The sequence below is a fragment of the Sphaeramia orbicularis genome, chromosome 8 (genome assembly GCF_902148855.1).
Source record: "Sphaeramia orbicularis chromosome 8, fSphaOr1.1, whole genome shotgun sequence".
Classification (NCBI taxonomy): domain Eukaryota; kingdom Metazoa; phylum Chordata; class Actinopteri; order Kurtiformes; family Apogonidae; genus Sphaeramia; species Sphaeramia orbicularis.
The window spans coordinates 37,432,527-37,456,910 of record NC_043964.1 but is presented as its reverse complement, the minus strand read 5'-3'; the positions used below and the strand labels follow the sequence as shown (position 1 = coordinate 37,456,910).

Here is a 24,384-nt window from a genome sequence, read left to right as displayed (position 1 = left end):
TGCAAATTATCCTTTCAAACAATGTGAATAACATGAACAAACTGAAAAAAATAAGTGTAATTTTAAAAATTCAGTTTATCATTTACACATGTACATTATAGCTTACAGATCACAATGGATCTACAAACACACAAAACATTTAATATCAGGCAGAATATTGTTAAAATTGTGCTTACTTCTCTTAAAACATTTTAGGTTGTTCATATTTGTTCAGGTTATTCACATTTTTTTTGTGAAATTTTACTTTGTTTTAGTGTAAATACATGAAAATATTTACATTTACAAACAAAAATTTGGAGTTGTGAATATTTATAGATTATTATGATCATATTTTACTAGTCTGACCCACTTGAGTTTGAATTGGTCTGAATGTGGAACATGAACTAAAAGGATTGTTAATATCTTAGTGTAATTTTTGCACTTCACAACTTCATCCCAAGGGCCGGACTGGACCCTTTGGCGGACCGGATTTAGCCCCCGGGCCACATTTTTGACACCTGTGATCTAATGCTTGAAATTATTCCAAACATTGAAAGCATTTTGGAGGTATTTTGTTTTCCGTATAGAGAAGCAGTATGAAAAATTGTAATCAGAAAAGTAACTAAAACTGTGATCGAGTAAAAGTATGGTACGGATTGAAGTAGGTGAGTCAAAGTATTAAGTTCTAGACCAGGAGTCGGCAACCTTTAACACTCAAAGAGCCATTTCGACCCGGTGGGACACTGGGAGCCGCACACACTTTTTGACATCTGAAATGAAGATGTTAGCCTATATATACCGTAAATTCCGGACTATAAGCCGCTACTTTTTTCCCCACACTTTAAACACTGCAGCTTATACTCCGACGCGGCTTATACAACGATTGTACCGGTACCACGACTTGGTGCCGTGGCGCACCTCCGGGCCAACGCTAGGTGCCGTTGCACCGCCATACCATGGCTCGGTGCCAGGTGCCGTGGCACCGCGGTGGTGCCTCAGCTTGAGGTGCCGGTGGTACCGCGGCACCGGTGGCACCCAGTTGTGGCACCGCGGTGCCATGGCACCTGACACCGAGCAGTGGCACTGCGGTGCAACGGCACCCGGCACCGAGCCCTGGTACCGCGGTGCCACGGCACCTGGCACTGAGCCGTAGTACTGCAGTGCCACGGCACCTAGCGTTGGCCCCGAGGTGCCGCGGCACCTTGGTCGTGCCATGGCACCTGGCATCATTAAATGTTCTATTTTCTTCAGATATTTTTCTTTTCTCAGATTTCTCCATACTTGGCCTACCTGGGGTTGAAAGTCTCGATAAATGTACAGTGTTTTGGCGGGCTGTCGGAGAGTGTGACGCACATTTTGAGTGACGAAAAATAATACTATATATATATATTTATATATATATATATATATATATATATATATATATATAATTTTATTTTAATAGTTCGAGATCACAATAATCTTACAATTTACAACTACAATTAAACAAAAGAACAAACACAAATAAAATACTTTGTTCAGATATTGTGCAGTTTTGGTGTCGCAGGGCATTCCGTGCATGTTTGCTGCCGGCTGACACGTCAAGTGCTGTCAAACGTCTCTGAAGAAGGTGAATGCTGATCACCGAAATTGCACAAGGTCTGAAGAAAGAAGTTAAAAACTTTGACTTAATAAGAAGACATGATACACGTTTTTGAGACAGATAACATACACTTCAATCGGACACTTATAATTTATTTTCCCAAGCCACGCAGAGCCGCAACATAAGGATGAAAGAGCCGCATGCGGCTCCGGAGCCATGGGTTGCCGACCCCTGTTCTAGACAATAGAAATACTAAGCTATGTGAGTAAATGTACGTGGATTTGTGTTAGTGGGTTGGTGGTAGACAGAGGGCGTGGTCTCTCACCTGTCTGTGCAGGGCGCGAGGGGAGGGGCTGGGTGTGGGCGGAGCGATGCGGGGCAAGGCGAGTGATGGTGATGGAAAAGGGTGGATGCAGGAAACATCTGGTACTTGCAGCAGAATACGTCTCTCACACGGCTGGGAGTGGACTGACGTCACTGAACCTGAAGGTAGTGATTGAATTAGAGACAACATCCCAGCCCTTCTGATCACATGTCAAACCCATCCCAAACACATGCATTTAAAGAAAACACATGCATAAACTATACACACAGTGACAACTCTTACTGTAGGAAACTCTAAAATTATATGTTTTACTTATTTGAAAAAAAAAAAAAAATCTAAAATCTAGGATTGATAACACTTTATCTTGATAGAACATCTGGATTTGACTAAAAATATCCAATTATTATTATTATTGTTGTATACTTACTTTATTTGTTTTTTTCAATGTCCTATCAAAATAAAGTGTTCTCTGATTGAAAACTATTAGCAAGTTTATCAAAACCGGTGTCAGTAAAGATGCAGCATTCAACTGCATGTCAGAGACAGATTCAGGGTCAGTTTTTTTTGCATGAGATCCTGGTTACATTAACAGTGTCATGTCAGTCTGATTAACTGAGTTATTTCACTGAATCAGTTCTACAAGTAAAAAAAAAAACAAACTCATTTCTGACTCATAAGTTTACTTTCTTTAAGGGGTTATATGTTGTATTTCTACTGTCATATATGAACTAAAATGACCTTTAAAGTGTTTAGAATTAAAAGCTCTGAAGTTCTGCCAAAGATGGATTGAACTTTAGTGATATGAACGGAATCTATGCACTGTACTGGATTTATGTGACCACTAGAGGGAGTAGTGAGTCACTCTGCTGGTCTCCCATGGTGAGGTAAACTAATGTCATGGGTCATATCACCAAACCATGAGAACCACCAAGAAACAACTTTTACACTCAAAGAAAATGTCAAAGTGATAAAAACTAGAAGCACTGTTGTTATTTGTATGTATGTATGTATGTATGTATGTATGTATGTATGTATGTATGTATGTATGTATTTTCTATTTTTCTGATATGTCAATGTAGTTGTGTATGTATGCATGTATGTATGTATGTATGTATGTATGTATGTATGTATGTATGTATGTATGTATGTATGTATGCATGCATGCATGCATGCATGCATGTATGTATGTATGTATGTATGTATGTATGTATGTATGTATGTATGTGTATGTGAAAATGATACATGAGGTTAACTGATCCAAGGGATTTGATTTTCCATATTATGCTGATAGGAAGCTAAACAATAGACTGTACTGTGGAGAAGGGGTGGGGTTAAATAAGTTATACTTCCTCCCAGTCCTTTTCAAATGTGCAAATGAAGTCATACTTTGTTTCCATGTATATGTATATGTTTTGTTTTTGTTCGTTTCGTTTTCTTATAATCTGTTTCCTTTGTAAAGACTAAGCAGGATTACTTTGTTTTGTTGAATATTCACACTAAACTAAACTAAACTAAAATTTTCACCACTAGACACAGCTCTAAATGAAAAAAAAAAACAACTGAATTTTAAGGCTGAAATCTCAGTGTCTGATAATGAAGCTTATGAAGGTATATATTATGTGATGTTATTATCTTTGCTAAATTCGCTGTTTGTTGATTCACAGTTCAGATTAAACCGTGACAGTTCTGACCTTGTTTGGACGATTCCCAACAGAATTTTGGGTGATTTGTGGTTTGACGCTGGTTGTTTTCTGTCTAAAAACAGAACGAAGCTGACAGAGCTATAATGCAAATCGGCCAACATTATAAGACACAGTGATATTTTGACCGACTGTCGAAATAATTGAGTTGTTGAAGAAGAAAACGTAATGATACCATTATACAGATGTGTTTAAATATTGACTTTTATGCTTTAGTCAGTGAGTGGATACATAGCATAGCTTTATTGGTGGTTTTCATTGTCGTAAGTGTGTTCTGGTATGTGACCTTACTCTACTGCTGAGAGTATGGAACATCAATACTACATATAATCCCCTTCAACTGTGGACCTGAAGTAGGTGGACTACAGAATATACATCTATTGAACTTAAACAATTTGTCTCTGTTGCTAACACTATTAAAAAGTTCTGTTCTATCATGATATTGTATTGTGTTAAGGTCTCATCAACATTTAGCACAATAATGCACCATTAACCCATAAAGACCCAGAGTTACTGTTATAGCAATTCCCAAATCAATTTTCCTCTATATTTAACCTCTCTTAGGTGATTTATTACCATTTATTATAATACCACCCTCTGTATTTTTGATTTTTTCTTTAAAAATCTGGTATTTTCCTCCATTTAATTCACTGATCATGTAGATGTTCATAAAAGCTCAGATTAAAGTTGAGAGTTGTTATATCAAAAACAGAGAAAACTGAAAAAAAAAGTGACTTTTTCGACGAAATATATCAATAACTGCACATATACCAAGTGTTTCTATCCACTGTCACTATAGGTTTTACTGGTGAATCGATGTTGTAGAAGACGATGGTGTTTCCATAGTAACTACTGAGTCTCTGAATGTCCAAACGGGTCATACCTGATGATCATGAAAAGATGACAAACCGTATTTTGCATCAGTTATTTACATGTATTGACAGGATTAGTGGGTCAATAGGTATTAAAGAGTTTAGATCAGGGGTGTCAAACATGCGGCCCACCGAAGGGTCCAGTTCAGCCCCTGGGATGTTTTTGCCAAGTGCAAAAATTCCACAGTCTTGAATTGAATTAAGCAAAAAAAAATTTAGCTTGAATTAAGGAAAAGATCTTGAATTAAGCCAAAAAAGAAAATCTTGAATTAAGCCAAAAAAAATCTTCAATTAAGTAAAAAAAATCTTGAATTAAGCCCAAAAAAATCTAGAATTAACTTGAATTTTTTTCGTTGTTTTAGTGCAAAATAAATAAATAAATAAATAAATAATGAAAATATTTACATTTACAAACTATCCTGTAACACTAAAATGTGAATAACCTGAACAAATATGAACAACCTGAAATGTCTGTAGAAAATTAACCACAATTTTAACAATTTTTCTCCCTGTTCTTCAGTGTTTAGTGTCTTTGTAAATCTGATCCATAATGCACATGTAGAAATGATAAGTTGAGGAATAATATTGTTAAAATTGCACTAAATTTTCTTACGTTTTTTAGTTTAAATTTCAGTTTTTTCAGGTTTTTTTTTTTTGGATAGTTTCTAAAAGTAAGTATTTTCATAATTTAATGGGTTTTTTTTGCACTAAAACAAAGACAAAAATTTGGAGTTGTCATTATTTATAGGTTATTATGTTATTATTTTACTGGTCCAGCCCACTTCAGATCAAATTTAGCTGAATATGGCCCCTGAACTAAAATGAGTTTGACACCCCTGGTTTAGATCAATAGTTATGGTTGACAGTAAATATTTGGGTCTTCATGAGTTAAGCTTCTCATTCCAAAAAAATATGTTCAGTAGCTGTTCAGAATTAATGTAACCAGGGTTTAGGCCATGCTGTCATAGTAAAACATATTCAAAACATAGCAGCAAAGTCACACTTAGATCTTAAACAAGTTGATTTAGTTGCTACTTTCAGTCCAAGCTGTAAAGCCACTGATTTGATTGTACATAAAAGAGCAAAAAAAAAAATGCACATAACACCACTGCTGCTTTACACATTCATTGTTATGGCTTTGCAGTTTGGCCTTGAACTTTACTAGTATTCTAGTCATTCCATAGCTGAGCAGATGAGCATGCGTGAAGGTCGCAGAGGTTCACTTGGATCAGCTCATCCACTACAGTCGGTACCTTTGGACAGAGCTGGGCCTGTCCACAGCCTGGCCACAACATGCCATTAGAATCTGACTGCAGATAAAACAGTGCTTGTCAGTGTTTTAATTGCTGGATAAATCGCTGTATAATTACCAGGCCTGTAACGGTACACATACCGAACCGAACCGTTTTGGTACGCACCTGTTGGGTTCGGTACACAGCTGTACCGAAACAGCACAGTATGTTGAGAAAAAGAAAAAGGAGCAAAAGACGTTGTTCGATGCGGAACTTTAAATCCATGCAAGTTCCACACGGACATATTGAAGGAGTCCACAGTGACCCGAAATATGAAATAGCAGCTGATATAAGGTTAAAAAAAACAACAAATATGATGTCAACCTGGAAGGAAGAAATTGAAGACTCTCCGCCATCAATCCTAGCCTACAAAATTCTCAGTGGGTCTGCTCCTACCTACTTAGGTGCACTGATAAAAGCTTATGTTGCCCCACGACCACTCCGCTCGTCTGGGGAACATTGTCTGGTGGTCCACAGACCTTCTACAAGACAATCCAAGCTCTTTTCATGGGTCGTTCCACGTTGGTGGGACATTGTACCGAGTACTACGAGAACAGAGGCATCTCTGCCTGTCTTCAAGAAGCTCCTGAAGACCCAGCTCTTCCGAGAGCACCTCCTGTCCTAGCACTTTCAGACATTCCATTTTAAATATTCTAATAAGGTTTTTCTCAGGATTATCACATATTTTCCCAGGATTATCTCTGGACCCGCTGCGGTGGTCCTGCCTCTCTCCTGCCTTCATCATCATCACTCACTTATCCTCAACTGCCTCCATGTGTCTCCCCCTACTCCCCCCTTCTCCCCCAGTCTCTATCTCTATCGCTCTCTCTTTTTCTCTTTCTTTACCCTCTCTTTTTAACCCCAACTGGTCAAGGCAGACGTCCATCCTCCAGGAGTCTGGGTCTGCTCCAGGTTTCTGCTGTTAAAGGGAAGTTTTTCCTCGCCACTGTCACCAGTCACAAGTGTTTGCTCCTGGAGGATTCTGTTGGGTTTCTGTAAATTGGCTTAGAGTCTGGTTTTGACCAACTCTATATGTAAAGTGTCATGGGAGAACTTTTTTGTTGTGATCTGGTGCTATATAAATAAAATTTGATTGATTGAGTGATTTGATTGGTTTTCCCCTGTAAGTCGCTTTGGAAAAAAGCGTCTGCCAAATGCATAAACATAAACATAAACATCATTACAGTCCTGTTTGGGATCACATCAGGTCCCAGTGAAAGACAACAACGAGGAAAGAGAAGATAAGACGGACGGTGTTTACCACCTATGAACTACAGTAGTTCTAAAACACTTACACCAGCTCTGTCTGTCTGTCTGTTTCTCTCTCTCTCTTTCATGCATGCTGTATATTAGAGGAATAGAACCCGGAGTTGGACGTTGAATGTAAAGTTTTACTTTCGTTTCACACCAGCGTTAGTTACGTTAGTCATGGACCGGTATATAACTGCCCCCCGGCTACGACAAAAAAGCAAACAAAAAAAAACCCATCCTCCTCTGTGTTTTTGACAAATCCCACCCTGCACACACACATACAAAGTGGCCTAAACAGTTTGTTCTCTGTCCTAAAATAAATAATTAGGTAAATTTTGTTGTCAATGTTGCTCTTCAGTTTGTTAAAACCGAATACTAGTTTGCCCTCTTGGTAATGTTGCATTTCATGTGGAATTTTGTTGTTATTTTTTTGCAGAATGTGAACTGACAGAACTGTGATTAGATTTTTGTTGTTTGTTCAAAACTACCTGTCAGGGAAAAGTGGAATACTAATGTTTAAAATACATTTAGTAATATTTTTTTGGTTTATTTTTTCTATTTGATTTATAGCAGCAGAATTATATCATTCCTGTTTTTCTATATTCTATTATGTTCAAAAATTGGGGGAAAAATGTTCAAAAAGTCATAATAAATGCATTACAGACATTTTGAGGGGTTTTCTTTCTTCCCGTACCGAACTGAAAAAAAATAAATAAACGAACCGTGGCTTTCAAAACCGAAAACGTACCGAACCGAAAATTTTGTGTACAGTTACAGGCCTAATAATTACCAGTGTGATCAGTAAAGCCAGTTAGAGGTAGCAGTGCCCTGTAGTTTGTTGCTACACACATGCATGCATCTTAAAACACTCTTACTGATGCACATTTTATTGAAAACCATCAGCTTTCTGACTCTGATGGTTCATAAAAATGACAAGTTAATACAAAGGTAAATTTCTGCATTTATTTATTTACTTCACTGGATTGTTTGCTAGTGTTCCTGGTGTCCAAGCAGGTTAAAACATGTTAATAAATGATATAATTCAGATAATCTCCTGTCTAATATTCTAATCTCAGAGCTCAGATTACCTGAATGCTGGTGCTGAGGACTGAGATCCACCTCCTCCAATGGGTAGGGGGCGCTAGCAGGCCTTACGGGTCTGAACATGTAGCTGTCATTGGGCAGGGAGTGCATCCTGGATACCGACATCTTCCTTGACGACAGCAGGTCCGGGTCGTAGTACTGCACCTCTTCCTCCTCCAGGGGGAGACAGAGACCACCAGGCTCAGATACAGACTGACTTTACAGCAAAACTCTTACAGAGAAGGAGTTAACCCTTTAACCCCTGATGTGTCTGCAGTGAGCATTCTGAACGGATGATTTATTTTAAATATTCATAAAAATTCAATCGTTTGTTCAATAGGAAAAGTTTCAAAATGTGCTGATAGAATAGACCTTGTTCTTTCCATAGACATCTTTACTAGACTTTAAAATATCTTCATTTTGTGCATTTAAAAGGATGTATAAACCCAGTACAATAACAAAATATAGTACATTATCTGAATAAGTGAATATCTAGTTATAATATAGAAGAATGCATAAAAATGTGTTTCCTATTTGTAATTAATTAATACAGACTATCATAATCAGGAGATATCATCACATTTACTAATGATTGTATTTGTAGTAAATACTTAAAGTGCATATAAATATTATAGTTTGTATTAAAAATGGTTGATTATGCAAATCTGATTGTATGTGAGGTGACTAAAAAGTATATGTGAATGGTTTGTACAGATGCTTTGTGTTATTGTAAAAGTATATATTTAACCTCCTGAGACCCAGGAAAGTGAAATTTTTAGGTTTTTTACACTAAACAATTGTCTCGACTGGAAACTGCATAATCTAACAGTTTTTTCCAATACATTTTTTATCATTATTATTTTTTATTTATTTATTTTTTAATGGAATGTCCTTTGTAATGGACAGCATTTTTTAAGTAAAACTGTCAAATTTTTGTCCCCTACAGAGGACAAAAATGCATTACTGGGTCTCAAGAAGATGTCAAAAAAGTGTGTTAACAAAGCAAAGGAAGTGGAATTAATTTAATTATTAGTTTGTAAAAAGGGGGGTGGGAGTCTATAAATTATACTTCTTCCCATTCCTTTTCAAGTGCTGAAAAATTTAGTTTGAACATGTTGTATGGTTCTTTGTTATCTGATGATTCTATGTGCTCGAAATAAAACTAAACTAACTAACATGTGAGCATGCTCAGTGTACTCCCCATCACCTGTGGAATGGGGGGGTTAAACACAGAGCAGTGAGTGAGACCGACTCACTGTAAAAATAAACGGGTTTTTTTGGGTTTTTTTTTACACCATTGTATTGTCATTTTTTGTTTTTACTGTATGCAGTGTTGTGATTTTCCTTTGTTTTACTGTGTTTTTACCGAGTTTTGACCGTGTAACTGCTTTTTGAGAATTCAACCAAGTGCCAAAAAGCTGGACTGATTTAGAAAAAATGAGCCTCAAAACAAAAACTACAGGGCCAAAACTCAAATCCTTGTTGTTCAGTGTGTTCCAGTTCACAGTTCATGTTCAACATCCTAAATCTCCAGTACACAAATGCCGTTTTTTGAGGAAAGTGAGATGTTAGTGGATAAAAATAACAAGAGCATGTCAGCTGTGTGGAATTCGTACAGCTTCAAAGTTTCTGATGAAGACCAAATCATTCCTCGTTGCAAATTCACCCTGAAGGCGATATCAAAGACAGCAGCACAACCAACTTATTTCAGCACCTCAAACACCAGAGTGGGAGCTAATATGCCACCACCAACCCAAATCGAAATCGAAAATTAAGTTTTTCGAGGAAAAAATCAGGATTTTATATTTGGCTAAAATCGTGCACCTATAATTTAGGCTTTTTTTTTTTTTTCTTTTTTTACAATGTTTTCATTATATTTTTTTGTTTTTACTCTTGTTTCCAGTGTTGTGTTGTGTTATTACTGAGTTTTGACCGTGTAACTGCTTTTTGGAGTTCAACTATGTGCCAAAACGCAGCTGGACTGAATTAGAAAAAAACTGCCTCAAAAGAAAAACTGCTGGAACAAAATTCAAATCCTTGTTGTTCAGTGTCTTCCAGTTCACAGTTTATGGTCAACTCTTATTGATGTAAATCTCTTATTGATGTACATTCTGAGTGCCTTATTTAGTAAAAACCTGTGAAACTTCAATTCCTCTCTTTGTTTTTTTCTGTTATTCCACCGTTTCATTGAAATGTCTCAGGGTTTAAAGGGTTAAGGACTATTCAGGTTTTATCGTTCCCAAAGTACACATTCAATGTAGAATTAGGGTTAAACAGGCATCCAATAATAATCACAGTACCATCCTTCTTACCTCTTCGGGTGAATTTGGACACGGGCCAACGTAGGTGCCTCCCACTGAACTGTTATTGGAGGAGGTTGTGCTTAATTTACGTTGCGTCTCCATTGCCATTTCCATGGCGATTTCCGCATCCATTTCTGCATCCTCTTTAGCCTCCTGCAAAGTAGGTGTACCTCAAATTAGCGACTGCATTTTATAGTGACCGTTGAGCAAAAAAAGCTCCATTTAAGTCCAAAGGGGAAACACTACATTACTCAACCTATTACGCGCCTCTGTAAACGATTAAGACTTATGCACTTTCTTGGTTTTATCTTTACCTTGTTGCTTTCCTCTAGATGTTTCATCAAAACAGCCACCACCACATTAACCAGGACAAACTGGGCCATGAGCACAAAGGTGACGAAGTAAATGGGAGACACCAAGGGAAGGTAGGAGAGACAGTGACCCTCCTCCGGGTGACACTCTCGTAATGTGTCCTGAAGAGACACAAAGATTAACACACTAAGAAAAAAAAAAAAAAAAAAAAAAATCTATTCCCAAATGTTATCCTTAGGGCAGTTCAGATTTTAATTTCATCGTTTTACCTCCAGCTGTTCTTGTACTGATTCATTTGCTTCTTAATTGCTTCAATTATTTACGGCTTTACTGCTTAACTGAGTCGCCTTCAGTAAAAACAATAGTGTTTTTTTCTTTTTTTTTTTTTTATCAAAGTTTATCCAAGGTTGTTGTGATTCCTTTAAATTATTGTTAAAAATAAAAGGCAGAATCATGTAGGTATTGTTTCTGGTGAAAATTTAAAGGCCTTTAAACGAATTTTTCCTAGTTTCTTAGATTTCAGAAACATTCTTAATGTTTTATTGTTTTACTGCTTTGCATTTTTATTGTTTTTACCACTACTGTTTGTGGAACTATTGCTTCATTGTAATAAATGAGGCTTTTATCTCAGTATATTCTGAGAAAAAAATAAAAACATTTCACAAATCCTTTAACTCTTTAAAACCTGGCGTGTCATCGCTGATACACCCTGTGCTTATGCAGTTTGGATGGCTATAACTCTTCTACTGTTTATACAATTAGAAAAATTCCAACAGTTTCTAAAACCTGATATATTGTGCTTTATAGGTTTTATTGGGTCATTACAGTAATTTCACTCACACTTGTACTAGAAGCTGGAGAAGAAGCTGTTTGAGCAGTATTATAACATGCAGTACATTGTAAATGATTGCTAGATTTTGAAAGTTCTGGAAAAATGAGCAAATGGACTCATTCACAGCATATTTTCTAACCTTTTTCTGGTCAAAATAAGAAAAAAAGTCCAGAAGGACCATTTTAGGCTTAGGGTTTAAAGGGTTAAGGAAAAACCTACATGAAGTCAGTTTCAGTATTCTTACGCTTCACGCTGCTCCATGGCCTGATCGGCCGAGACAAAAGATTAACATTAACTTCCATTTGATTATATCACACGTGGTTTTCTTGTGTGACATTTTCTGTGAAGTCAAAATGAAAGCATTAACACTGCTCAGCTTTAAGCCACTTAATTATCCCTGTAATTGGTTTTGGAGGTCATTGCCGTCTCTGTGGTTCTGGGATAATCTCTGACATCATTGATGTGAGTGTGTGCATGTTGTTTGTCTCCATACTTTCATAATCCCATTCCAGTTGTCTCCGGTAGACACTCGGAACAGTGTGAGGAAGGCCATGCCGAAATTGTCAAAGGTTGCGTGACGACTCAGACCCTCGCACGGGTTCTTTTCGCTGCACTCTGATCAACAGAACACAAACATGAATTAACCCGACTGCATTGTAAACATGACACTAAAAACACACAGTGTTGGGGAAGCTACTGTAAAACTACAGGTAGTTCAGCATGGCAGTAGTTCAAACAAACTACATTTGTACCCCTGGAGAAATGTTTGTAAATTTGTAAAACTACAGCTAGAAAAAGTAGTTTTAGCAACTACTTTTTATTTTCAACGTTAAATTGAGAATGTACATGTGGTGTATATGAAACAAAATATGGCCATGGTTGGGGCAGCACGTTGCTATCAGGGGTGGCGCTGGTGGTAGGGATGTCTGTGGTGGTGATGACCACACGACGTTAGTAATGACTGCACATCTGCGAAGCGTTCGAGTGCTGCCAGGGCAAACCAATCAGAGGTAGCCTTGGCTGTGATGTCATGACGTGATCATGCCTTCAAAGCAATTCAGGATGAAAGAAAAAGGGACTGTCTTGTGTTCAATGGTGAAATATAATTTCTATTACAAAAAATAAATCTAAAAAAACCCCTGTAATTTTATGTTGTTGCCCAAAATTGTAGTTTGCAAATTGAGTAGTTAAACTACAAAAAATTATGTGTGGGTATGTGTTTTGTTTTGTTTTTTACTGGACTTGTTTAATATATTTTAAATTGCAATAAAAAGAATTAAAAAAACAAAACAAAAAAATTTAAAAAATGACCCAAAAAGTACTTTAATAACATGATGTCGCACAAAATAGGAATGTAGTTTAACTACCAGCAAGTTACAGCAAAATGTAGTTTGACCCTCCGGTATCCCGTCCAGCAAGGCCCTTACTAAGCACCAAGTGTGCCTTTTTGGCACACTTGTGGAATAATGTAAAAAAAAAAAAATTCATACAGTTTGTTTTTAATTCTTTTACACTTTTTTCTATTTCATCAACTTGAGCCATAAATAAAAATACCAAATACTCAACAATTGTCCCATTTTTTAACCCTTTAAATGCCGTGTTTGTAATGGAAGCAAACCATTTTTTTGGATGCAAAAAACACAAAAAATAATTTTTTTTCAATATACTACATAAAAAGTGGATCACATATTATTTGATTTTTTTCATCCTGGCATATGTCAATGATTACCTCCAACATCGGTTAATATGCATTATTATTTTTGGCGGTAGGTCAATGGTCAAAAATACTAGCATCTCTCATCAAGTGTGCCAAAAATGCACACCTATAAATCAAACTATTAAATATTATATCATACATATCAAATGGAAGAAATAGTGCGTTTTAGGCACACTTGGGAGACAGATGCTAGTCTTGTAATTTTCTTTCGTTTACAATGTGCAAATTTTAGTTGGTGGCCATAATTTTAAAGATCATGCAAAAATGAACAACTTTTGAATTCTAATCTTATTTAAATTGTGAAAAATAATATGATGTTTTTTTAACACAAAGTGCAAAGTGTGCCTAAAAGGCGCACCTGGATACCGGAGGGTTAACTATGTAGTTGAACTACATGTAGTTTACGTCTCCCCAACACTGAAACCAAATAACACATCAGTACTGTATGTGTCAATCATGCGTCATTCATAAAGTCCTACAGTGTGAATACTATAACAGAAGCCAACACAGAAACAGATGAGCTGCTAAGTGGTTTGCCCCTGTGGACATAATCGAACAGAGGTGAAGATATAGCTGTCTTTTAGAGGACAGGGGATGTCTCTTTCATTTTCAGGTCAATTTGACAGAAAGCCCCCGGGGCCTGTTTACAGAATATCTGCTCTGTGCTGAACTGCAACTCACATTAGCTGTAAAGCTGGAGAGCAAAGAAACAGTCCTTGGAGTATTTTATGCACCTTGATTTGTATTCTGTGTAACCAACACAGAAAAATGAGAGGATTTCACAGTGGCAGTGTAAGCCAGCACTGAGGCAACTTTCCATAGTAATAGAAAAAAAAAAAGGTCTTAACTTATCAAATATTTTATATGTAAAGCTGGAATGTGTAACTTTTCACAAATAGTTTGACAGTAACAATTCTCATTATTAAAAGACAGCCGACGCATATAAAAACTGTATTTATTTGTATGTGAAGCTGACAGAAAATGCTGTCAGCAGATCTGTCAGCAGGCTGACAGCGTCTAATTCACCATTACTGTAAAAATCAACATTCTCTGAGGAGAGCAAATGTAGTTTTCCAGACATCTGTAATTAGATGTAGACCAGATTCCGAGCCAAATTGAAAGCTGGAGATTCAATAGCTGTGCTCACAAAGCGTACTTTCAGCAGCTCCAGCCCCTTTTTCTGCGCTTATGACCTTGTCTTATCAGCTCGGCCTTTTACAAACTCATGGGTCACAAAGTTAAGCCTCCCTGAGTGGCAACACACACTATCAGCCATGTCTTAAGTTTCCCAATGGGATTTTCAGATTTTATATTGTCTTTATTTATTCCGAGGGCAGAGAGATATCAAGAACCAATTAAGTCATTTAGGGTCTCTAAGGTGTAGTCATCACTTGCAGATTTTTTATTTTATTTTTTTTAGGATTCCTGAGACCTTGGAATGAGGACACATATCAAAAACTTAAGCGTGCCTCAACAAAAGCTTAAAACTCAAGGTCCTTTTTGCTTTGAAGCTGCTTTGTATTCGCTGTCAGCTTACATGTAATCACAGACATCCGCCCTCTAATGGAAAAAAGTGAAGGTTCATTATTGAAAAGCCTTGACAACAAATATACTCTGCATAGACAACACTGAAAAGAGACGTGTTAAGAGTGTTGTGTAATGGAAATTTCAAACGCTGCAAATATTTATGAACTCCCCAAAAGGCTGCAGTGTTAAATACTGAGGAGGAATATCAGGAAGATAAGTGAACCTGACAAAAACATGATGTTATGTTGCTATTAGCAACCAAATCATCTGTTGATCTAAAATGTTTAATAACTGTTGATCCACTAATCCAGGAGTTCCTAAAGTACCCCCAGGGGAACTTGGAAGAACCCCAGGGGGTACTTAAAATATTTTTGTAAAAATACATTAAATAAGTCATCGTACCGAATACAAAATAAATAATGAGGATTAATGTTGAAATATAAAACACAATAAATACATTCATATAATAGTTTTATTGTCAATCATCTTGTTTAAGCTTTGGTAACATTTTAGGAACATTTCTATTTTATTTTATTCAAAGTGAGTTTATTTGAGTAGCTAAGCAATTATTTTTTGTTGATAACAGGTTAATTTATTAATTAATGACCAATTTTTTTATTTTTTCTTATCACTGAAAGAGGGCACTTTTCAGTTTATATTTTGCACAGAAAATTGACTTTTAAATTAAAAACAAAATTATATATTAAAGTTAAATATATGTGGTTTGTTTAGAAAGTTTTGAAAATTTAAACAGACACCTTTGGTACAGGAACAAATTTTACCTAATTTTTTTCAATCAAAAATGCAGAAGCGAGAGTTGGGGGTACTTGGCTAAAAAAAAAAGTATATTTCAGGGGGTAGTCCACTGTAAAAAGTTTGAGAACCACTGCATTAATCCTATCAATATGTTGAATTAATTCAGGTAAAATACAGTTTGTCATCTTTTCATGGTCATCAGATATGACCCATCTGGATTTTCAGAGGCTCCGTAGTTACCGTGGAAACACTGTCATCTTCTACAACATTCAGGGTTCCTACAGGTTCAATTTAAGACTTTTTAAGACCTCTTTAGCTCTATAAAAGAATTCGTATCATATTTGCTAAGTCTGGTTCTGAGACCTCTATCTTATCAGCAAGATCAACACTTTCCTTAAAAACTTGTTGTATATGACCTGATACACGTTTTCTGACCCCTGGTGGATTATCATCTCACTACAACCATGGAAGTTTTTTTTTTTTTTTTTTTACCCTTTTCAATATGGACACTATTGTTAAATCATCCAACACACATTTTGTAGGAAAGTCTTTGGTAATTTTCAAAAATTTACGTTAAGAAAAACATTTCTATTGTTATTTGGTTGAAAATGGAAAAATGTTGAATAATTTTGAAATTCTGGTGCCATTCAAGGAAAATAAAAAGACTGAAAAGTTTTATGTTTAAAAAAAAAACAAAAACACCTACCTGAAGTATTCTATATTTTCAAAATGTTTCTGGTAAAATTTATTTTTATATCTAAAGTTAACATTGTTGTGAGCCAAAACGCTGCTAATGTATTAAATGTGACACAAAAAAAATATATCACAAACAAAAAGATATGGCATTTTTTTGGCTAATAAACATTTCAATTCCCCCAAATTTTAATTTTGTGGCTACTTTTTAATGGGCCAGGTTTTACAGGGTTAAGACTACTTAAAAACGAATTTAATGTCCATTTCACAGCCTATTTTGTGGCTGTACAGGCAAAAATTCATGACTCCTAGAATTTAGGAAAATGTATTTATTTACAGTGGCAGAGATTGAATATTGCATACATACTGTAAACAGAACTGAATGTTCGGGGGCTGCGAAGTTAGTGATAATGAGTTCCTAATTTCAATATTAATTGTTGGGATGGAATGAGTGAAACTGAGTAGTCTAATGTTACTTTCTTTGCAGCTTGGACACATTTAAACATAATACAGCGAACAACTTTATGGCAACATAACATTAGACCAACCATATCAAATTTAATACATTTTAAAGACTTTTTTTAAGGTATTAAAAGTAGATTTGTAATTTCAAGACTTTTGAGACTTTTTAAGAACCCTGAACATTGACTCACTAGTAAAACCAATGTGACAGTGGATGGAGACACTTGTTTTTATGTTCAATTATTGATATATTTGCTGAAAAAAGTACCTTTTTCTTCAGTTTTCTCTGCTTCTGATATAATAATCCTCAATTTATCACTCATCATCAATAACATCCATGTAGTTTGACAATTGACAGTGGATGGAGACACTTGTTTTTATGTTCAATTATTGATATATTCGCTGAAAAAAGTACCTTTTTCTTCAGTTTTCTCTGCTTCTGATATATTAATCCTCAATTTATCACTCATCATCAATAACATCCATGTAGTTTGACAATTGACAGTGGATGGAGACACTTGCTTTTATGTTCAATTATTGATATATTCGCTGAAAAAAGTCACTTTTTCTTCTGTTTTCTCTGTTTCTGATATAATAATCCTCAATTTATCACTCACCATCAATAACATCCATGTAGTTTGACAATTGACAGTGGATGGAGACACTTGTTTTTATGTTCAATTATTGATATATTTGCTGAAAAAAGTACCTTTTTCTTCAGTTTTCTCTGCTTCTGATATATTAATCCTCAATTTATCACTCATCATCAATAACATCCATGTAGTTTGACAATTGACAGTGGATGGAGACACTTGTTTTTATGTTCAAATATTGATATATTTGCTGAAAAAAGTCACTTTTTCTTCTGTTTTCTCTGTTTCTGATATAATAATCCTCAATTTATCACTCACCATCAATAACATCCATGTAGTTTGACAATTGACAGTGGATGGAGACACTTGTTTTTATGTTCAATTATTGATATATTTGCTGAAAAAAGTCCCTTTTTCTTCAGTTTTCTCTGCTTCTGATATAATAATCCTCAATTTATCACTCATCATCAATAACATCCATGTAGTTTGACAATTGACAGTGGATGGAGACACTTGTTTTTATGTTCAAATATTGATATATTTGCTGAAAAAAGTCACTTTTTCTTCTGTTTTCTCTGTTTCTGATATAATAATCCTCAATTTATCACTCATCATCAATAACATCCATGTAGTTTGACAATTGACAGTGGATGGAGACACTTGTTTTTATGTTCAATTATTGATATATTTGCTGAAAAAAGTACCTTTTTCTTCAGTTTTCTCTGCTTCTGATATATTAATCCTCAATTTATCACTCATCATCAATAACATCCATGTAGTTTGACAATTGACAGTGGATGGAGACACTTGTTTTTATGTTCAATTATTGATATATTCGCTGAAAAAAGTCACTTTTTCTTCAGTTTTCTCTGCTTCTGATATAATAATCCTCAATTTATCACTCATCATCAATAACATCCATGTAGTTTGACAATTGACAGTGGATGGAGACACTTGCTTTTATGTTCAATTATTGATATATTCGCTGAAAAAAGTCACTTTTTCTTCTGTTTTCTCTGTTTCTGATATAATAATCCTCAATTTATCACTCATCATCAATAACATCCATGTAGTTTGACAATTGACAGTGGATGGAGACACTTGTTTTTATGTTCAATTATTGATATATTTGCTGAAAAAAGTACCTTTTTCTTCAGTTTTCTCTGCTTCTGATATATTAATCCTCAATTTATCACTCATCATCAATAACATCCATGTAGTTTGACAATTGACAGTGGATGGAGACACTTGTTTTTATGTTCAAATATTGATATATTTGCTGAAAAAAGTCACTTTTTCTTCTGTTTTCTCTGTTTCTGATATAATAATCCTCAATTTATCACTCACCATCAATAACATCCATGTAGTTTGACAATTGACAGTGGATGGAGACACTTGTTTTTATGTTCAATTATTGATATATTTGCTGAAAAAAGTCCCTTTTTCTTCAGTTTTCTCTGCTTCTGATATAATAATCCTCAATTTATCACTCATCATCAATAACATCCATGTAGTTTGACAATTGACAGTGGATGGAGACACTTGTTTTTATGTTCAAATATTGATATATTTGCTGAAAAAAGTCACTTTTTCTTCTGTTTTCTCTGTTTCTGATATAATAATCCTCAATTTATCACTCATCATCAATAACATCCATGTAGTTTGACAATTGACAGTGGATGGAGACACTTGTTTTTATGTTCAATTATTGATATATTTGCTGAAAAAAGTACCTTTTTCTTCAGTTTTCTCTGCTTCTGATATATTAATCCTCAATTTATCACTCATCATCAATAACATCCATGTAGTTTGACAATTGACAGTGGATGGAGACACTTGTTTTTATGTTCAATTATTGATATATTCGCTGAAAAAAGTCACTTTTTCTTCAGTTTTCTCTGCTTCTGATATAATAATCCTCAATTTATCACTCATCATCAATAACATCCATGTAGTTTGACAATTGACAGTGGATGGAGACACTTGCTTTTATGTTCAATTATTGATATATTCGCTGAAAAAAGTCACTTTTTCTTCTGTTTTCTCTGTTTCTGATATAATAATCCTCAATTTATCACTCATCATCAATAACATCCATGTAGTTTGACAATTGACAGTGGATGGAGACACTTGTTTTTATGTTCAATTATTGATATATTCGCTGAAAAAAGTCACTTTTTCTTCAGTTTTCTCTGTTTCTGATATAATAATCCTCAATTTATCACTCATCATCAATAACATCCATGTAGTTTGACAATTGACAGTGGATGGAGACACTTGTTTTTATGTTCAATTATTGATATATTTGCTGAAAAAAGTCACTTTTTCTTCAGTTTTCTCTGCTTCTGATATAATAATCCTCAATTTATCACTCATCATCAATAACATCCATGTAGTTTGACAATTGACAGTGGATGGAGACACTTGTTTTTATGTTCAATTATTGATATATTCGCTGAAAAAAGTACCTTTTTCTTCAGTTTTCTCTGCTTCTGATATAATAATCCTCAATTTATCACTCATCATCAATAACATCCATGTAGTCTGACAATTGACAGTGGATGGAGACACTTGTTTTTATGTTCAAATATTGATATATTTGCTGAAAAAAGTCACTTTTTCTTCAGTTTTCTCTGTTTCTGATATAATAATCCTCAATTTATCACTCATCATCAATAACATCCATGTAGTTTGACAATTGACAGTGGATGGAGACACTTGCTTTTATGTTCAATTATTGATATATTCGCTGAAAAAAGTCACTTTTTCTTCTGTTTTCTCTGTTTCTGATATAATAATCCTCAATTTATCACTCACCATCAATAACATCCATGTAGTTTGACAATTGACAGTGGATGGAGACACTTGTTTTTATGTTCAGTTAATGCTATTTTGTGGAAAAGGTTGCTTTTTCCTCCGTTTTTTTACTCATTTGACCTGATAACCATTAAATTTACTCCGAGCTTTTATGAACATCTACATGATCAGTGCATTAATTATAGGAAAATATCTGATTTTCACTGAAAAAAATGCAAAATACAGAGGATAATATGATAATAAATGGTGATAAATCACTTAAGAAAGGTTAAAAAGAGAGAATATTTTATTTGGGAACTGCCACAAAAGTAGCACTGGGTCTTAATGGCTTGTAATAGATGATATGAACTGTGTTAGTTTGTGATTCTCAGCAAGAACGCTCTCCATCCAACTTCTCTAAAAGCCTGTGCAAAAATATAGCCGGTTTCTTTAGCTAAAAACAGCTTTGCAGAGGCACAGATAGGAAACAGAGGTAAGCTGACAGACTCTTGGCAAAAATCAAGGGGGGTTAAAAAAAAAAAAAAAAGAGTGGTTTTTGATTGCAGCTCCGAGCAGACATTCTTCTTTTTCCAAGCAAAGGTAAAGTAATGAAATGTCACAGAAAGAGCAATAGCTGATCCTCTTCCCTCATACCTTGTTGTGCTTACAGAGAAAAAATAAATGATTTGATTGAAGCTATTCCTACTGAGGAAGTAATACAAGTGATCATGCAAATGTTTCCTTTTAGACTCGGGCCCTGACGTGAAAGCGGCGAGAGAGAAAAAAAAAAAAACAGACAAGGACACAGATGGGGGAAGAGAGCGAGGATTCAACACAGACACTTGATGGAGGGATATTTGCTCCAAGTCGTGACTGCGGTGGTAATGAGCGAATTCAGAAATCGTTCTTATTTCGACCGGGCCTTGTTCGCTGTGATTGTGCGTGTCCATGTGTGTATGTGTGTGTGTGTTTTTTCCTTGTGGTGTGACTGACCCAGTTTGCCAAAGAGCTCCACTCCCAGTGCAGCGTAGATGAAGAAGAGCAGCATAAACAGGAGACCGAGATTCCCAACCTGGAAGTGATACGTTTGTTAATCCTTTTGCACAGCTTATACTGTAAATACCGCTCATTCAATGCTCTGGGGAATACAGGGCATTAAGGCATATTGCTTTGTGTTTATGCCTTTTAACCGTACAACATGAAATAAAAGAACACATTTACAAAACTGTCATGCACCTAAGGAAGGTCTGTTGTGCCTGGCTGACACACAAAAGGAGCCGTCCAAACTACAATAGGCTGAGAGCTGCTCCTGTTGAATGTGGGATGATGCATTGTGCGTCCACTGTGGGCTTTGTTCTGCATATACGTCTCCCCTACAATCATCCTGACGTCCAGCTTTTTAAATATGCGGCCATGCTTCCTAGATTTGGATTCATTTTTTGCAAAAACACCAAATTATAATTTGCCTTTGGGGAATTCCCAGAAAGTTTCAAAATATAGGCTTTTTTTTTTTTTTTTTTTTTTACATTTGGTCGATATCAGTATTAGCTATGACTAGGGATGTAATGATATGAAAATTTATCATTATTATCGCCGTATTAATGAAATTGTGCTCAAAATGTTCAAAAAGTACTAATACACAGACTGAAATAATTTAACCAAGTTGTCTTCAAAAAATAAATAAATAAAATAATAGGCAAAATGTACCTTCTGTTGCAGAAACATTCAAATATTAACCCTTAGTGGTCTGAGCCTATTTTGTTTGTTTTCCATTACTTTTGATTTTGCCTTTATACAGGGTGGGGAAGCAAAATGTACAATATTTTGAGGCAGGGATTGAAAGACAGTGTATGACCAATTAGTTTATTGAAAGTCATGAGAATTTATTTGCCACAAGAAAATTGACATAATAGAAAATGTTTTTATTCTATGTGTCCTCCTTCTTTCTCAATAACTGCCTTCACACGCTTCCTGAAACTTGCGCAAGTGTTCCTCAGATATTCGGGTGACGACTTCTCCCATTCTTCTTTAATAGTATCTTCCAGACTTTCTCGTAATAGTTTTGCACATAGTCATTCTCTTCTTTCCATTATAAACAGTCTTTATGGACACTCCAACTATTTTTGAAATCTCCTTCGGTGTGACGAGTGCATTCAGCAAATCACACACACTCTTTGACGTTTGCTTTCCTGATTACTCATATGGGCAAAAGTTTGTGAAAAGGTATGGATAATAGTGTTAGGTATGATTGTGACATCAATATATGTTTGGTTTCAAAACAATTGACGTAGTGCCTGCTGAGAAAAAAACAACTAAATGTTCATTGTAAATTTTGCTTCCCCACCCTGTATACTATATAAACAAATGTTTACTATACCCATATTTGGGATCTGTTTTTTCAGCACAACTTCATTTATCTCATCTCTGTATTATTTTTTTCACTTTAACCTACTATAAAACCATAAAAGGACAAAAAACACAAAAAATATATAAAATCCGATTTGAAAAATGTATACTCTTTATTGTTTAAATAACACAAAAAATGTTTAACAAACCTTTTGAAAGACTTTAAAAGTGAATATCGGTTCCAAATATTAGGTATATACAATTAAAATTGTAATATATTAAAACTATACTCAAATATTTGACATAAAAGCAGATCTTTACATAGGGTTTTTTCCCCTAAAAGTGCGGTAATCAAACACGGTCATCATGATAATTAGAATTTAAACGATAATACTAACCACCTGCAATTTTACCGCGGTTTATCGTTATACCGGTAATCGTTAAATCCCCAGCTATGACATTTTTTGTTCAAAGTGTTTTTATTACATATCGAGTCACAGAAAAATATAATACAGTCATTGTTTTTTTTGTTTTTAAACCCAAACCCATGAACATTCCCACCCTGCTGCACCCAAAAAAAAAAAAAAAAAAAAAGATAATTGACAATAATAAATAAATAATAAATAAATAAATAAATAAGGAACACAGATATTAGTCACAGACTTGTATTAATAAGACTACTGTAGAATAAATGAGGGATCTACCTTTTTTATGTGATTTAGAACAGGTTGCCAGGTACTGAAAAATTTATTGGCGCATCCTGTTGAGCTGCATTATGTAATGAATTCCCCTTATGTAATAAAAGTTCAAAATGTAATAAGAATGTCATGTCATCTTGTAATAAAGCCGCATTATGTAATAAACTGACGCATTTTGTAATAAACTATGTCAACGCATTATATAGTAAATTTTGTCACATTATGTAGTAAGTTATTACAATTTGAGAATATATTACAAAATGCACTTGACACATTTTTATTTTTTTTAAAAATGTAATAACATGGTTCATTATGTAATAACAATCCAAATTAATATAATTTCAGAGCAATTTAGAAGAAATTAGTCACAGGAGCTACAGGTAATGTAATCAGCAGTTTAACCACACAGTTTAAAGATTGATTTAGCACATTACATTTTCCTGAAAATAAAAACGTGTCAAGTGCATTTTAAAATACATTTCTCAAATTGTAATAACTTACTACATAATGCGAAAAAATTTCCTAAATAATGCATTGAGGTAGTTTATTACAAAATGCGTCAGGTTATTACACAATGCGGCTTTATTACAAGATGACGTGACATTCTTATTACATTTTGAACTTTTATTATATAATGAGAATTTTTATACATAATGCTGCTCTTTTAGAATATCTGATTTTTTCCAATGTTAAATGATGTAAAAGATCCAGTAACCAATATTTAAATGTTGGAGGTTGTTTATCTTTCCATTTTAGCAGTATGAGTCTACGAGCTAGAAGAGTGGTGAAGGCGATTAGATTTTTCGATTTTTGGTTAAAATGAAAAGAATGTGATGTAATGCCAAATATTGCAATTGTTGCCTCAGGTTCAATATGAGACCCTGTTACATCAGAAAGAAATTTAAATATAGACTGCCAAAAGTTTTTCAGTTTTGAATAAAACCAGAACATATGAGACGGTGTGGCCGGTTCAGCTTCACAACGATCACAAGTAGGATTCAAGTCCGATTTAATTTTTGTCAACTTCACTTTCGACCAATGCAGTCTGTAAACCACTTTGAATTGAATTACTCTATGTCTTAAACAGATTGAGGATGAATGAATGTTGTAGAGTATAGATTGCCGTACATCTTCAGAAAATTCTTTCTTTGAACACATGCCAAGGGTTCCACATTAGAGGAATTGATTACAGTGTATATTTTGCCAATTGTCCCTTTGGAATTTGGATTTATGTCCAAAATAGTTTCGAGAAATGAGTCAGATGG

General features: G+C 34.9%; 1 protein-coding gene across 1 annotated transcript in view; it reads right to left on the bottom strand.

Moving 5' to 3' along the window:
• Positions 1 to 24,384, bottom strand: part of cacna1ha (calcium channel, voltage-dependent, T type, alpha 1H subunit a) — a 351,881-nt gene that overhangs the window by 4,755 nt on the left and 322,742 nt on the right. The window contains exons 31-36 of the mRNA XM_030141355.1: positions 21,069 to 21,147; positions 12,025 to 12,146; positions 10,702 to 10,860; positions 10,397 to 10,540; positions 8,090 to 8,258; positions 1,887 to 2,044 (exon numbers count right to left, since the gene is read on the bottom strand). Of these exons, the coding sequence (XP_029997215.1) occupies positions 1,887 to 2,044; positions 8,090 to 8,258; positions 10,397 to 10,540; positions 10,702 to 10,860; positions 12,025 to 12,146; positions 21,069 to 21,147 (831 nt within the window). The remainder of the gene's footprint in view (positions 1 to 1,886; positions 2,045 to 8,089; positions 8,259 to 10,396; positions 10,541 to 10,701; positions 10,861 to 12,024; positions 12,147 to 21,068; positions 21,148 to 24,384) is intronic.